This window comes from Sciurus vulgaris, assembly GCF_902686455.1.
Source record: "Sciurus vulgaris genome assembly, chromosome: 1".
NCBI lineage: Eukaryota > Metazoa > Chordata > Mammalia > Rodentia > Sciuridae > Sciurus > Sciurus vulgaris.
Genome location: NC_136461.1, coordinates 115,384,724 through 115,400,287, shown reverse-complemented (window position 1 = coordinate 115,400,287; position 15,564 = coordinate 115,384,724). Strand labels below are relative to the sequence as shown.

The following is a 15,564-nucleotide window of genomic DNA, read 5'->3' as shown; positions in this document are numbered from 1 at the left end:
GAGAGAGAGAGAGAGATAGTTGTTATGAAATATATATGTATACACACACACACACACACACCTGGCATGTTCATGTTTGTGTGTTTATTTATTTAATTTAAAAATTTTTGGTGTCTGGGATTTACTCCAGGGACACATAACCATTGAGCAACATTCCCAGCCCTTTTCATTTTTTAAATTTTGAAATAGGTTCTCACTGAGGTGCTTAGGACTTGCTAAGTTTCTGAGGCTGGTCTCAAACTTGTGATCCTCCTGTCTCAGCCTCCCAAGTCACATGCACTGCCACTCCCATTTTGTGTGTATATTTAAATATTTAAGGAATGATTTCCTTATTTCTAAGAATTTCCAAAAAGGTAAATTGTTTTTCCTCTAGATATATGTCCTAAAACTGAACAAAGTGGAACTGTTACCATTTCATGCTGATGTGGAGATTGGCCAGATTATAGAAATCCCCATTGCAATGTATCATGTAAATAAGGAGACCAGAGAGATCATGGCATTCACAGACTGTTCTCATTTATCCTTGGATCTGAACATGGATAAGCAAGGAGTCTTTACTCTTCTCAAAGAAGGTAAGAGTATAAGCCCATTTTAAATTTCTCCTTCCTCTGTCCTTGAATTGAGGTACCAGTCATAAATTTAGAAACTACTTGAGTTTGAATTCATATATTTCCTTTTTTCTTTTTCTTTTTATTTTTTTTGGTACCGGGGAGCTTAACCAGTGAGTCACATTCCCAGTCCTTTACATATTTTATTTAGAGACAGGATCTCTCTAAGTTACCTACGACCTCACCAAGTTCCTGAGGCTGGCTTTAAACTCACAATCCTCCTGCCTCAGTCTCCTGAGCCGTTGGGATTACAGGTGTGCTCCACAACAGCCAGCTTATAATTTTTTTTTTAATACTTTTACTGCTTCTGTCAATTGCCTTGAAGGAGGTATTAATCTACTTATATGTGTAGAAACAAAGACACAGAAATTGAATAACCTAGTAGCTGGAAAATATCAGTTTTCAGCTTCTAGTAAGGTCTTCTCTTTCCAGTGTCAAGCTCTTTTCTTCTTTCTTTAATACATATACCATATTTATTTCTAAGAGAAGTACAGTGCCATTTAATGTCTATATTTTTTAAGTTTACTCAAGAAAGGAAAAAAATATCTTTCTAATAAAAAAGAAAATAAGAACACCAAATGCACAAAATCACAACAGATCTACACCAAGGGACATTATAATGAAAATGCCTAACATTCAAAATAAAGATAGGATTTTGAAGGCCGCGAGAGAAAAGCATCAGATTACATATAGGGGGAGACCAATTCGGATAGCAGCCAACTTCTCAACCCAGACTCTAAAAGCTAGAAGGGCCTGGAACAACATATTTCAAGCTCTGAAAAAACATGGTTGCCAACCAAGAATCCTGTACCCAGCAAAAGTAATCTTCAGATTTGAAGATGAAATAAAATCCTTCCATGATAAACAAAAGTTAAAAGAATTTACAAATAGAAAGCCTGCGCTACAGAATGTTCTCAACAAAATATTCCATGAGGAGGAAATGAAAAACAACAATGGAGGTCAGCAACGGGAGGAAATACCTTAGAAAAACCACTCAAAGGAGAAACCAAGCCAAATTAAAAACCAACAATAAGCCCCAAATGACTGGGAATACAAATCATATCTCAATAATAACCCTGAATGTTAATGGCCTAAACTCATCAATCAAAAGATATAGACTGGCAGAATGGATTAAAAAGAAAGACCCAACAATATGCTTCCTGCAAGAGACTCATCTCATAGAAAAAGACATCCACAACAAATGGGCTAAGGAAATGAACAGACACTTCACAGAAGATGTACAAGCAATCGACAGATATATGAAAAAATGTTCAACATCTTTAGTAAATGCAAATCAAAACTACACTAAGATTCCATCTCACCCCAATTAGAATGGCGATTATCAAGAACACAAGCAACAATAGGTGTTGGAGAGGATGTGGGGAAAAGGTACACTCATACATTGCTGGTGGGACTGCAAATTAGTGCAGCCACTCTGGAAAGCAGTGTGGAGATTCCTTAGAAAACTTGGAATGGACCTACCATTTGACCCAGCTATCCCACTCCTCAGCCTATACCCAAAGGACTTAAAATCAGCATACTACAGAGATACAGCCACATCAATGTTCATAGCAGCTCAATTCACAATAGCCAGACTATGGAACCAACCTAGATGCCCTTCAATTGATGAATGGATAAAGAAACTGTGGTATATATATATAATGGAATATTACTCAGCTATAAAGAATAATAAAATTATGGCATTTGCAGGCAAATGGATGAAATTGGAGAATATCATGTTAAGTGAGATAAGCCAATCTCAAAAATCTAAAAGAGGAATGATCTCACTGATAAGCGGATGATGACACTTAATGGGGGGTGGGAGTGGGACAAGAATGGAGGAAGGAGGGACTGTATAGAGGGAAAAGAGAGGCGGGAGGGGTGGGGGGGAAGGAAAAAAATAATGGAATGAATCAAACATCATTACTCTATGTAAATGTATGAATATGCAAATGGTATGCTGTTACTCCATGTACAAACAGAAACAACATGTATCCCATTTGTTTACAATAAAAATAAATTTAAAAAAAACACCAGGCAAGCACTTTGCCACTGAGCTACTTTCCCAGTCCACTTTCTTTAGTCTTAATATCAAATATCTCACTCTGTAACCATCTCCTATCTTTAGTTTGGTCACCATAGTACTTCAACTCTAACAAATCTTCAACCTATCTGAACATTTCAACTCTACTAATTCTACCTGCATTTCATTATCTATCACTCTCCTCAAATTCTCATGTCCCTCAGAACTGTGACTATTTTAAACTCCTCAGTCAATTTTTTATAAATATTGCCTTCCCCTCTACCACTTGTATTAACACTAGTTTAATTAAACCACAATTCTCATTGAACCCAAATCACCATCTACTCACTGCCTACACTGGTACAAATGTTGGAAGGAAGAAAACATACCGCTATGTTTACTAAAGTTAAGTTTAAGTTTAAACTCAAAAAAAAAAAAAAAAAAAAGAAAAAGAAAAAGACATCCACAGACTAAAGGTGAAAGGATGGGAAAAAACCTACCACACACACGGAATCAGTAAAAAAGTGGGGGTTTCCATCCTTCTTTCAGATAAAGTGGATTTCAAGCCAAAGTTAGTCAGAAGGGATAAAGAAGGACATTTCATATTGCTTAAGGGAACCATAAATCAGGAAGACATAATGATAGTAAATATTTATGCCCCAAAAAACGGTGCCTCCATGTACATCAAACAAATCCTTCTCAATTTCAGGAATCAAATAGACCACAACACAATAATTCTGGGTGACTTTAACGCACCACTGTCACCACTAGATAGATCTTCCAGACAAAAACCAACCAAAGAAACCATAGAACTCAATAACACAATCAATAACCTAGACTAAATAGACATATATAGAATATTCCATCCATCAACAAGTGGGTTCACTTTCTTCTCAGCAGCACATGGAACCTTCTCGAAAATAGACCATAAGTTATGCCACAAAGCAGCCCTTAGGAAATGCAGAAAAATAGAGATACTGCCTTGTGTTCTATCACATCATAATGGACTGAGAGTAGAAATCAATGACAAAATAAAAAAACAGAAATTACTCCAACACCTGGAGACTAAATAATATGCTATTGAATGAAGCATGCATAACAGAAAACATCAGGGAGGAGATAAAAAAAAAATTCTTAGAGGTCAATGAGAATGACAATACAACATATCAAAATCTCTGGGACACTATGAAAGCAGGACTAAGAGGAAAATCATTGCATGGAGCACATTCCAGAAAAGAATGAAAAGTCAACAACTAAATGACCTAACATTACTGCTCAAAGCCCTAGAAAAAGAAGAACAGATAACAGCAAAAGTAGTAGAAGATAGGAAATAATTAAAATCAGAGCTGAAATCAATGAAATTGAAACAAAAGAAACAATTCAAAAAATTGACAAAACAAAAAGTTGGTTCTTTGAAAAAGTAAACAAAATAGACAAACCCTTGGCCACACTAACAAAGAGGAGAGAGAAAACTCAAATTACTAAAATTCGTGATGAAAAAGGAAATATCATGACAGACACCACTGAGATACAGAACATAATGAGAAGCTACTTTGAAAATCTGTATTCCAACAAAATAAACTTCTGAAGACATTGACAAATTTCTAGAGACATATGCTCCTCCCAAACTGAACCAGGAGGACATACACAATTTAAACAGATCAATATCAAGCAATGAAATAGAAGAAGCCATTAAAAACCTGCCATCCAAGAAAAACCCAGGAACAGATGGATTCTCATCCGAGTTCTACAAGACCTTCAAAGAAGAACTCATTCCAATACTTCTCAAAGAATTCCAGGAAATAGAAAAGGAGGGTACCCCTACCAAACTCATTCTACGAAGCTAACATCACCCTCATACCCAAACCAGGAAAAGACACATCAAGGAAAGAAAATTTTAGCCCAATATCCTTGATGATATAGATGTAAAGATCCTTAACAAAATATTGGCAAACTGTATCCAAAAACATATTAAGAAAATCGTCAGGGATGCAAGGTTGGTTCAACATCAGGAAATCAATAAACATAATTCACCATATTAATAGACTTAAAGTCAAGAATCACATGATTATTTCAATAGATGCAGAAAAAGCATTTGATAAAATACAGCACCCCTTCATGCTCAAAACACTAGAAAAAATAGGGATAGTGGGAACATTCCTTAACATTGCAAAGGCCATTTATGCTAAGCCCATGGCTAATATCATTCTAAATGGTGAAAAACTGAAAGCATACCCCCTAAAAACTGGAACAAGGCAGGGATGCCCTCTTTCACCACTTCTATTCAACATCGTTCTTGAGACTCTGGCCAGAGCAATTAGACAAACCAAAGAAATTAAAGGGATATGAATTGGAAAAGAAGAACTCAAACTATCCCTGTTTGCTGATGACATGATTATATATTTAGAGAAACAGCTGAAAGGGAAATGAGGAAAACAACTCCATTTGCAATAGCCTCAAAAAAAAAAAAAAATACTTGGGAATCAATCTAACCAAAGAGGTAAAAGATCTCTACAATGAAAACTACAAAATATTGAAGAAAGAAATTGAGGAAGACCTTAGAAGATGGAAAGATCTCCCATGTTCTTAGATAGGCAGAATTAATATTGTCAAAATGGCCATACTGCCAAAAGTGTTATACAGATTCAATGCAATTCCAATTAAAATCCCAATGACATACCTTACAGAAATAGAGCAAGCAATCGTGAAATTCATCTGGAAGAATAAGAAGAATAGCTAAAGCAATCCTTAGCAGGAAGAATGAAACAGGGGGTATTGCAATACCAGAACTTCAACTATACTACAAAGCAATAGTAACAACAGCAACAACAACAACAACAAAACGGCATGGTATTGGCACCAAAATAGACAGGTAGATCAATGGTACAGAATAGAGGACATGGACACAAACCCAAATAAATACAATTTTCTCATACTAGACAAAGGTGCCAAAAATATGCAATGGAGAAAAGATAGCCTCTTCAACAACAAATGGTGCTGGGAAAACTGGAAATCCACATGCAAGAGAATGAAACTAAACCCCTATCTCTCACCCTGCACAAAAATCAACTCACAATGGATCAAGGACCTTGAAAACAGACCTAAGACCCTGCAGATTATAGAAGAAAAAGTAGGTCCAAATCTTCAACTTGTTGGCTTAGGATCAGACTTCCTTAACAGGACTCCCATAGCACAAGAAATAAAAGCAAGAATCAATAACTGGGACAGATTCAAACTAAATAGCTTTCTCTCAGCAAAGGAAACTATCAGCAATGTGAAGAGAGAGCCTACAGAGTGGGAGAAATCTTTGCCACTCATACTTCAGATAGAGCACTAATTTCCAGAATATATAAAGAACTCAAAAAACTCTACACCAAGAATACAAATAACCCAATCAACAAATGGGCTAAGGATATGAACAGACACTTCACAGAAGAAGATCTACAAGCAATCAACAAACATATGAAAAAATGTTCACCATCTTTAGTAATAAGAGAAATGCAAATCAAAACTACACTAAGATCCCATCTCACCTCAATTAGAATGGCAATTATCAAGAATACAAGCAACAATAGGTGTTGGAGAGGATGTGGGGAAAAAGGTACACTCATACATTGCTGGTGGGGCTGCAAATTAGTGCAGCCACTCTGGAAAGCAGTGTGGAAATTCCTTAGAAAACTTGGAATGGAACCACCATTTGACCCAGCGATCCCACTCCTTGACCTATAACCAAAGGACTTAAAATCAGCATACTTCAGAGATACAGCCACATCAATGTCCATAGCTGCTCAATTCACAATAGCCAGACTGTGGAACCAATCTAGATGCCCTTCAATTGATGAATGGATAAAGAAACTGTGGTATATATATACAATGGAATATTACTCCACCAGGAAGAATGATAAAATTATGGCATTTGCAGGCATATGGATGAAATTGGAGAATATCATGCAAAGTGAAATAAGCCAATCTCAAAAAACCAAAGGACAAATGATCTGGCTGATAAGCGGATGATTACACATAATAGGGGGTGGGAGGGGGGCAAGAATGGAGGAAGGAGGGACTGTATAGAGGGAAAAGAGGGGTAGGAGGGGTGGGAGGGAAGGAAAAAATGACAGAATGATTCAAACATCATTACCCTATGTAAATGTATGATTACGCAAATGGTATGCTGTTACTCCATGTACAAACAGAAACAACATGTATCCCATTTGTTTACAATAAAAATAAATTTAAAAAAAAAGAAGAAGAATTGAACAGAAACAAAGCCAACAGAAAGGCCACTTGGGCTGCAACCCATAAAGCCACAGGGGCAGAGCTACGCAAGCCCTTTGGAGAGGACATCATGCTATGTGCTTCAGATGCTAGATACCGAACTATAGGATCTGGATTTTGCTCTTGCTTTCATCCCATCCCTTCTTTCTATGCTCCTATTTTTGTGAATAGAAATCTTTACTCTGTACCTTTATATGTTGGATACTTGTAAATTGCTTTTAATTTTACAGGAGCTCTCAATTACTTTGAGCTTCAGAGACGACTTGGGCCTTGAATTTACAACAATCTCAGAACTGTTGAGACTATGGAGACTCTTGGGAATGGACTAAATGTATTTTGCATTGTCGAGTGTGAGCTTTTGGTGGTCAGGGGCAGAAGGTTAAGGTTTGGATATGAGGTGTTCCCCTCAAAAGCTCACTGGGTAACTTAGTGAGACCCTCACCCAAAAATAAAAAATAAAAAGGGCTGGTGATATAGCTCAGTGGTAGAGTGCCCTGGGTTCAATCCCCAGTATCCACCCCCCAAATCAGGGTACTTCTATAATTTCAAGGCATTAAACAGATTAATTTCTCATATATTTATCCAGTAATACCTCTGTTTCTGTTATTATACCATATGGAAATTAAGCAAAAGAAGAAAAAATGTACAAAGATATTCAGTTATGCCATTTACAAAAGTAAAAATTTGGAAATAAAAGTTCAATGTTGGGGACAATGCTAAATAAAATGGCACGTTGACCATTTGGATTTTTAGAATAAAGTACTCTATGTGGTACTTGATAACATAGAAATATGTATATGAAATAACTTTTAAAGGAACCCTAAATGATATATATACAATGAAGACAAATACACATTATGGGCAATAACAAAGATTGGAACAGAAAACTTGTAGAAGTATAAACTATCAAGTATACTACTTATGAGTTTTTTATTTTTTAAAAGCTAAAAGTAGCATGTCATGTATCTTTTTGTAAATCAAGTCAACCAACCCTCTTTGGCGTTTTTAGGATACAAAGAACATCCTTTTAATTCCTACCTGGTGAATGATAGGGGGTGGGAGGGGGGCAAGAATGGAGGAAGGAGGAACTGTATAGAGGGAAAAGAGAGGTGGGAGGGGTGGGGGAAAGGAAAAAATAACAGAATGAATCAAACATCATTAACCTATGTAATAGTATGATTTCGCAAATGGTATGCTGTTACTCCATGTACAAACAGAAACAACATGTATCCCATTTGTTTACAATAAAAATAAATTAAAGAAGAAAACCAAACACAACCTTTTCTTTCAGCAAAGAAAAAAAAAAAAAAAAGGAAAATAAGAATGGTCTATTCATAAAGGTTAGCATCTTTTCTTGCTATTGAGCATCATAGTTTATCCTCATCCCTGTCTTTTTTTATCAATATGATAGTAGTAACATCTAAAATCTAGTATTTTCCAGACTCTGTTCTGAATACTTTCATGTATTAACTCATTTAATTCTCACAGTACATCTACAGAAGTGGCATCAACTTGGACTTCTTTTTTACTTACTGGTATGTAGTACTAATCACATCTCTTGCCTCTGCTCGAAGTGCCTTCTCTGATCTTCAGGCTCTCATCAGCTCTTATGTAGGGTACACCAATACCTTTCAGCTGTTCTTGCCTGGATAATCATGGCTACCAGATCAATCTTCATGCGGCTTAACTTCAATATTACTTTTTAACTTCAATATTACTTTTTCTATTCAAAACATTTTAGAGGACTATCTTTGCCAAAAGAATAGAGCAGAAATCCTTTTAGTTTAGTCTTTATAGCCCTCTACAGTATAACCAGTCAATTTCATCATGACAGTATGTATGGTTCTAGCTAAGTCAACTACTTTGGTTAAATTTTCTCTTACATTTCCCTCATATACTCATTCATGTCTCATTTATATTTCTTTGTTCAAGCTATTTCTCAACTTGAAATACTTTATTTAAGTCTTTTTTATTAGAAATCATCTTCCTGTCTTCTAAACCTCTATCATACTTAACACTTTCTGGTAATACTTTAAGTAATTTATGTACATGTTTATTCTCCCCTTCTAAACTATAAGTGCCTTAAGGTCAGGAGGTAAGGATCTTTGCTCACATTTGTATCCTCACTGTAGATTGAATTGTTTTTTATATAATATGTCTGTTATTAGAAGAAACAGATTCTTATATCAACCTGACATTGAACTGGCAATGTTGCTAAATGGTAGAGTGCTTACATAGCAAGTGCAGGACCCTAAGTTTAATCCCCAGTCCCACAAAAGAAAAAAAAAAAAGATATAAAAATCAGAGCCTAGTAGTGAGTGTGAGTTTTTTTTTTTTTTTTTATCTATGAGACAGGGTCTTACTATGTTGCCTAGCCTGAACTTGAACTTCTGGATGCAAGTGATCCTTCCACCTCAGTCTCCCAAGTAGCTGGGGTTACAAGTGCATACCATTGCCCCGTTTGAGTTTTTTGTTTTGTTTTGTTTTGGGTTTTGTGTGTGTGTGTGTGTTGCTAGAGAGTGAACCCAGGGACTTGTGCATGCTAGGCAAATACAGTAATACTAAGCTACACCACAACTGATAATGGTATTTTTTAATGTGTTAGAATTCTTATATTTCTAACGTCTAATTTCCTGGAGAATTTACTAATTATTAATGGTTTTTTGATTCAAAGGTATTCAAAGACCTGGACCAATGTATTGTTCCAGTACACACATAGCAGCCAAATCTCTGGGCCATACTCTGGTAATAGTGAGTGTGACTGAATATGAAGAATACTTGGAAAGCAGTGCCACATTTGCTGCTTATGAACCCTTAAAGGTAAGATATTTCATAGTAAGACACTGTCATTCATTTCTTTTCACGGACCCAACTCTGCACTTAGGGACTACCTAGTCATCTGTATTCACTACAGATCAGTGATATTTGTGTTCGTATTTACCACTTTTTGTGTGTGTGTGTGTGTAGCACTAAGGATCAAACGGAGGGCCTGACACATTCTAGGCAAGTGCTTTACCACTAAGTTGTATCCCAGCCCCACTTTTTTGTTTTTAGATATATACTCTCTCATCAAACCTGAGTTTCAGGGAATTTACTCCCTCATGCTTCTACCTTATGCTTGCTGAATTAAGATATTCAGGAATATTTTCAAGTTGCATTAGCAAGTTTTAGATATTTCTCCTTATTTTTTTCTTTTTTTACTGAAGTATTAAATTTGTACAGTAAAGTACATTAAGTAGCAATCTATTTTTTTTAACCAGAAATTGAACCCAGAGGTGTGTAAACACTGGGCCACATCCCCATCCCTACCTTAAGTAGTAATCTGAAAGTATTATTTGAATTTTTACATATGTTTGTATATGTAAAAACCAAAATATAGAATATTAGCGTACTCTCTTTTAAAGAACCCTGAAAGATTGTTTTTTATCCTATACAGGGAAGTCTTTCAGTCATCTTTCACCCTACATATTTAAGGATTTTCCAGCACAACAATATTTTGATCCCTAAGGAATGATCCACTATAATGTGGATATTATAAGAAATGGTTCATAATACAAGTATAGCCTTGCATGCTTTCTACATATTTGATTCCATCAGAAGCTAAAAATTAATGTTTATAAGTTCTTACTGCTAGTTACTGACAAATCCTGAATCCATGACTCTTAGAATAAGGAAAAAGTCAACACTAATAAAAGAAGCAAGGTACATTATTATTTTTTAAAAAATTCTGAGGTACAGTTGGTTACCAAAAAAAAAAGAGAGATTTAAAAAAGATGACTTGTACCAGGCACTGTGGGACATGCTGCAATCTGAGCTACTTGGGAGGCTGAGACAGGAGGATTCCAAGTTCAAGGCCAACCTGGGAAATTTAGCAACACCCTTTTTCAAAATAAACCATGAAACCATGTAGTTCAGTGGTAGAGTGTCTCTGGGTTCAACACCAGTATTAAATAAATAAAAAGAAAAAAAAAAAAAAAAAGAAGAGAAAAGAAAAGAAAAGAAAAGAAAAGAAAAAGACAAAAAAGAAAGATAACTTGTTTGTTCATTATAATCAGCATTTTAAGTTGGCTTCATTCACATCGTGCAGTATATGTATTAAACATTTTAGCACATTGAGGATTTGAATACATTTCATTGGTTCCCTCGTGGAAGAATCATCTTATTTGCCAAAAGAAGTGGAAGTGCGTGACTATGGCTTACTGTAATTTTCTTACTTTTATCCTTAGGCTTATCTCATATTTATTGTCTGTAAATCAGATCTCTGAGTGTAAACCATCCTTAAAGGAAAGAAACATGATAATTTTCTTTTTCTACCAAATGCTTTACTCATGCTTCTTTCCCTTTACCTGCTGAAAGAGAGTATGTAAAAACATATGTATCTTGGAGGTAGGAATTTAACTCAGAGGTAAAGCACTTATCTAGCATTTGTAAGATTCTGGGCTCAATCCCTAGTGCTGAAAAAAAAAAAAAAAATATATATATATATATGTATATGTAGTCTACCTTTGTTATCACTATTGTTTCAGTATATGGTATCATTTTCAATTGTCTTTTTACTTCCAGCTCTATTCAGTTGGTCTGATTAATTTTGGACTATGTATCTAAGAAAAAGAAATTATCTCTTTTTCTTTCTTAAAGAAACCTTCCAAGTTCATATTCTATTAATTTCCTCTGTAAAAAGTTTCTGTAACATTCTGGGTTTGTTTGTTTGTTTTGGTTTGGTTTGGTTTTTGTACTAGGAATCAAAGTCAGGGTTTCATACATGCTAGCTAAGCATTCTACCACAGAGCTACATTCTTAGCCCTGTGTTGTGTCTTTTTGTAATACTCATTATACTCTACCTACTCTAAAACTTTCCCCAATGAGCTCTACTGTGAAGCAGCACATTATTTGGATTTCTATTACTATATTCCCAGTGGACCATCAGTGAATAATTGTTAATTGTATATGCCTCATTTAAGAGAATGCTACCATTAGAGATAGGAATAATGTTTTAAAAAGTTTTATAGTGTGGTTGAGCCCGCAAGTGGGCACGGGGTGAGGGCGAATGGATGGCTTGTCCTTCTAAGCTGTCACTGCAACCTCCTCTGCGACTCCAGTTGATCAGACTGCGAAACCAGCTGGACAAAGAGCAGATTACAAAGGCACTGGAAGCTCTGTTGACACATTCCAGGTCCAGAAAAAACAATAGTGGATTGTTTTTGAATGAAAGTGAAAATTTATTTTTAATTGTGATATTATGGAAAAATTCCAGAAAGGAACTATTAGCATCAGATCTGCTATTTTGCTGCCGCCATTACTCTGCCCCCCACACGCACCACTTTACAACCCAGATTGTTAACCCAGCAAACTTCCTAGTCAGTCATTGGTCCATTGTTATTAGCCAGCAAAATTCTGCTACTTAGAATAGCTCCCCCACCATTTTCTTTCTCTCTCCTCTCTATCCCCCCTCTCCCCCCCCCTCCCCTCTCTCCCCTCCCTGCGGGCAGACACTGCCTGTCCCTTCCATGAGTTCCCAGCATCTGGAGTAGTTTCTGGGTGCTTTCAGAAACTAAGGATCAGATTGTCCTTGCCTCATGGTATTCGATCAGATTTGCAGACGTCTGTTTATTTACTAAGATGAGTGCAAATCAACTGAAGAGATGGAAGGTTTCTACAGAAAACTTTTGAACAAGCATGGAATTAAAACCATCTCTCGGATTATTCCTTTCAGAGCCTTAAAAAATGGAATATAAAGCCCACGGAGCTAAGCTCTGCCTTCTGGGTAGTTTTGACTTCTTCCTTGCTGATGACAGAATCCAGAGACTTTTGCCCTCATACACAGGGAGGCATTTCTATGGAAGGAAGAAAGTTCCAGTGCCTGTAAACCCTCTGGCCAAGAATTTATTGAAAGTAATCGACAGCTCTGTAGGTGGAACTGTCTTATACATCTCCAAGAGTAGCTCTTACAGGATACGCTGGGTCACACAGGGATGCAGACTCAGTACATCATTGAAAACATCACTGCCATCACAAAAAGTCTCTCAGAAAACTGCCAGAGAAGTGGGAGAGCGTGAAACTCCTCTTTGTGAAGACTGAGAAGTCTGTTGCCCTTCCCATTTTTTCCTCATTTGTCAGCTGTCAGGATGAGACCGTGTCCTTCCGCAATCTGAAGGAAGAGAAGGCAAAGAAAAAAATTTGTGAAAGAGAAAGAAAAAAATTTGTGAAAAACAGAAATTGAAGAAGAAAAACAAGAAGTTAAGGCGATGGGCTTGGGAGGTTACAGCCCTACATAAAGGTGAAGCGGCACCTAAAATTGGTGGTCCAGTGAAGGGCCCTGGGTCTCAGAAGAAAAAAAAAAAAAAAAAAAGCCTATAAAGCACCAGTTAAAAACACATGCATCTGATGAAGAAATTCCACAAGTAGAAGCAATAGACGACTCTCTGGACAAAGAAAATGTCAAGGCCACAGGAAAGAAGTCTCCAAAAAAAAGTCTTGGTCCTGGCACACCTGGTGCCAGGAAGAGAAAGGCCCTGTCAGCTGCAGAGACCCCAGAAACTGCAGAGCCTGAGACCCCAGGTAAAGGCCCAGTGAAGAAGCGAAAAGTGGAACAGAAGAAGAAAGAAAGAAACCCTGCGCTGGAGCAAAAAGACCCAAAACAGACTCCTAAAAAGCCAGAGGCCAAGCTCTTCACTGCTTCTAGTTTATCTGCAAGAAAAGCTTCCAACATCCCCAAACAGTGGTGGAAGAAACCCAGAGTGGCCCAGTCAACCCCAAATCAATGACTCAACCAGAAAGAGCTCTCCTTGAAAAGGAGAACTTTTCAAAAATACTTGGGTCCTGGACTGGGAATGTAACTCAGTGGTAGAGCACAAGGCTAGCATGCACAAGGTCCTAGGTTCCATCCCTAGCACCACAGAAAATAAATAAAAATAAAAATACTCAGGCCTAACCTGCATTTCAAACTTCTCCAAAATTGAAGCCTATACCTAAATATTATTTAAAACCTGCACAGGTAATTCTGACATGTAGCTGGTTAAAAGAGCCAGTGGAGCTGGTTAAAAGTGCTTTGAAGTAAAGTCAAATTTTAATTATTCTGTGTATTTGCTAACGTAATAGAGGGAAAATAGAGTGCTTCTCTATGGTTGTGTATTTTATTATTAAAATGTAATGTTAGCAGCAAAAAACAACAAAAAAAAACTTTTCTATATTTATTTATTTATTTAATTTGTATTGGGAATTGAACCCATGGGTGCTTTACCACTTGGCTACATCCCCAGTCCTTTTTATTTTTTTATTTTGAGACAAAATAAAAAGAAAAAGGAGAAAAAGAAGAAAAGAAAGGAAAAAGACAAAAAAGAAAGAACTTTGTTTATTATAATTTGCATTTTAAATAGCCTCATTAAATTGCTTAGGGCCTCACTAAATTGCTGATGCTAGCCTTGAACTTGTGGTCCTCCTGTCTCAGTCTCCTGAGTTGCTGGGATTACAGGCGTGCTCCACTGTGCTCCACTGTGCTTGGCAGAAATATTTAATTTTAATGATATTCAATAATACATGATTGACTAGTTCTGAAAAGAAATAATAAAATATGGTTTGCTTACACTTTTAGAATAATTGTTTCAACTCTACTTCATTTTATGATTTGGTCAACGTTGTAGACACTTGAGCACCATACAAGAATAACCTGTACTTGCCGGGCATGGTGGAGCACACCTGAAATTCCAGCGGCTCAGGAGGGTGAGGCAGGAAGATCACAAGTTCAAAGCCAGCCTCAGGATTTAGCAAGGTCCTGAGCAAGACCCTGTCTCAAAAGAAAACAACAAAAAAAAAGGTTGGGCATGTGGCTCAGTGGTTAAGTACACCTGGGTTCAATTTCTTGTACCAGTCCAAAAAAAAAAAAAAAAAAAAAAAAGAATAACCTGTACTTCAAAAATACTTTATTCTGCTGGGCAGCTTGGGAGGCTACGGTTGGAGAATCACAAGTTCAACACCAGCCTTACCAACTTAGTGAGGCCCTAAGCAACTTAGTGAGATCCTGTCTTAAAATGTGAAAAATAAAAAAAGGGATGGGGATATGGCTCAGTGGTTAAGCACCCCTCAGTTCAATACCCAGTACAAAATAAACTTCATTCCCCTAATGCCAGATTCCTCATATATAAGTGATGTACAACTCCTCTGTGAACTGCAGTGAATAATACCTCTCTTCTCTACCTTTTAGGTTATAAAGTTTTTTGAGAAATATGATGAAGTATACACATGTATTATTTTTATGTTTTTAGAGCAGAAGTTTTTTGATACTTAAGTAAAGTATTGACTTAAAATGCTTGTGCAGTTATTTAAACAATACTTTTATGTGCAGTTAAACAACAGCCTTGTACTAAATCCCATTGATGAAGAGAAATTCTCTAAAAAAATTGGCATAAGTTATTCTTGCCTCTTGAGGAATTTACATAACTAGAGAACACAACAAGAATTATTAGACTTGGGCTGGGGTTGTGGTTCAGTGGTAGAGCACTTGCCTAGCATGTATGAGGCACTGGGTTCAATCCCCAGTACCACATTAAAAAACTAAATAAACAAAACAAAGGTGAAAAAAAAAAGTTATTAGACTTGTACATCACATTTGCTAAGTAGTATTTGGAGATGAAAGTGTACAAATGAGTGGTAGAGATAAAT

General features: G+C 36.5%; 1 protein-coding gene and 1 pseudogene across 2 annotated transcripts in view; both read left to right on the top strand.

Annotated features, from left to right (window-relative positions):
* Window positions 1-15,564, top strand: part of NUP210L (nucleoporin 210 like) — a 130,660-nt gene that overhangs the window by 37,146 nt on the left and 77,950 nt on the right. The window contains exons 13-14 of the mRNA XM_079152687.1: window positions 374-572; window positions 9,581-9,726. Coding sequence (XP_079008813.1) covers window positions 374-572; window positions 9,581-9,726 — 345 coding nt within the window. The remainder of the gene's footprint in view (window positions 1-373; window positions 573-9,580; window positions 9,727-15,564) is intronic.
* LOC306654312 (ribosomal L1 domain-containing protein 1-like) lies at window positions 11,958-13,670 on the top strand (annotated as a pseudogene). Its single transcript has 2 exons — window positions 11,958-12,164; window positions 12,455-13,670. The product of its transcript is annotated as a ribosomal L1 domain-containing protein 1-like (transcript).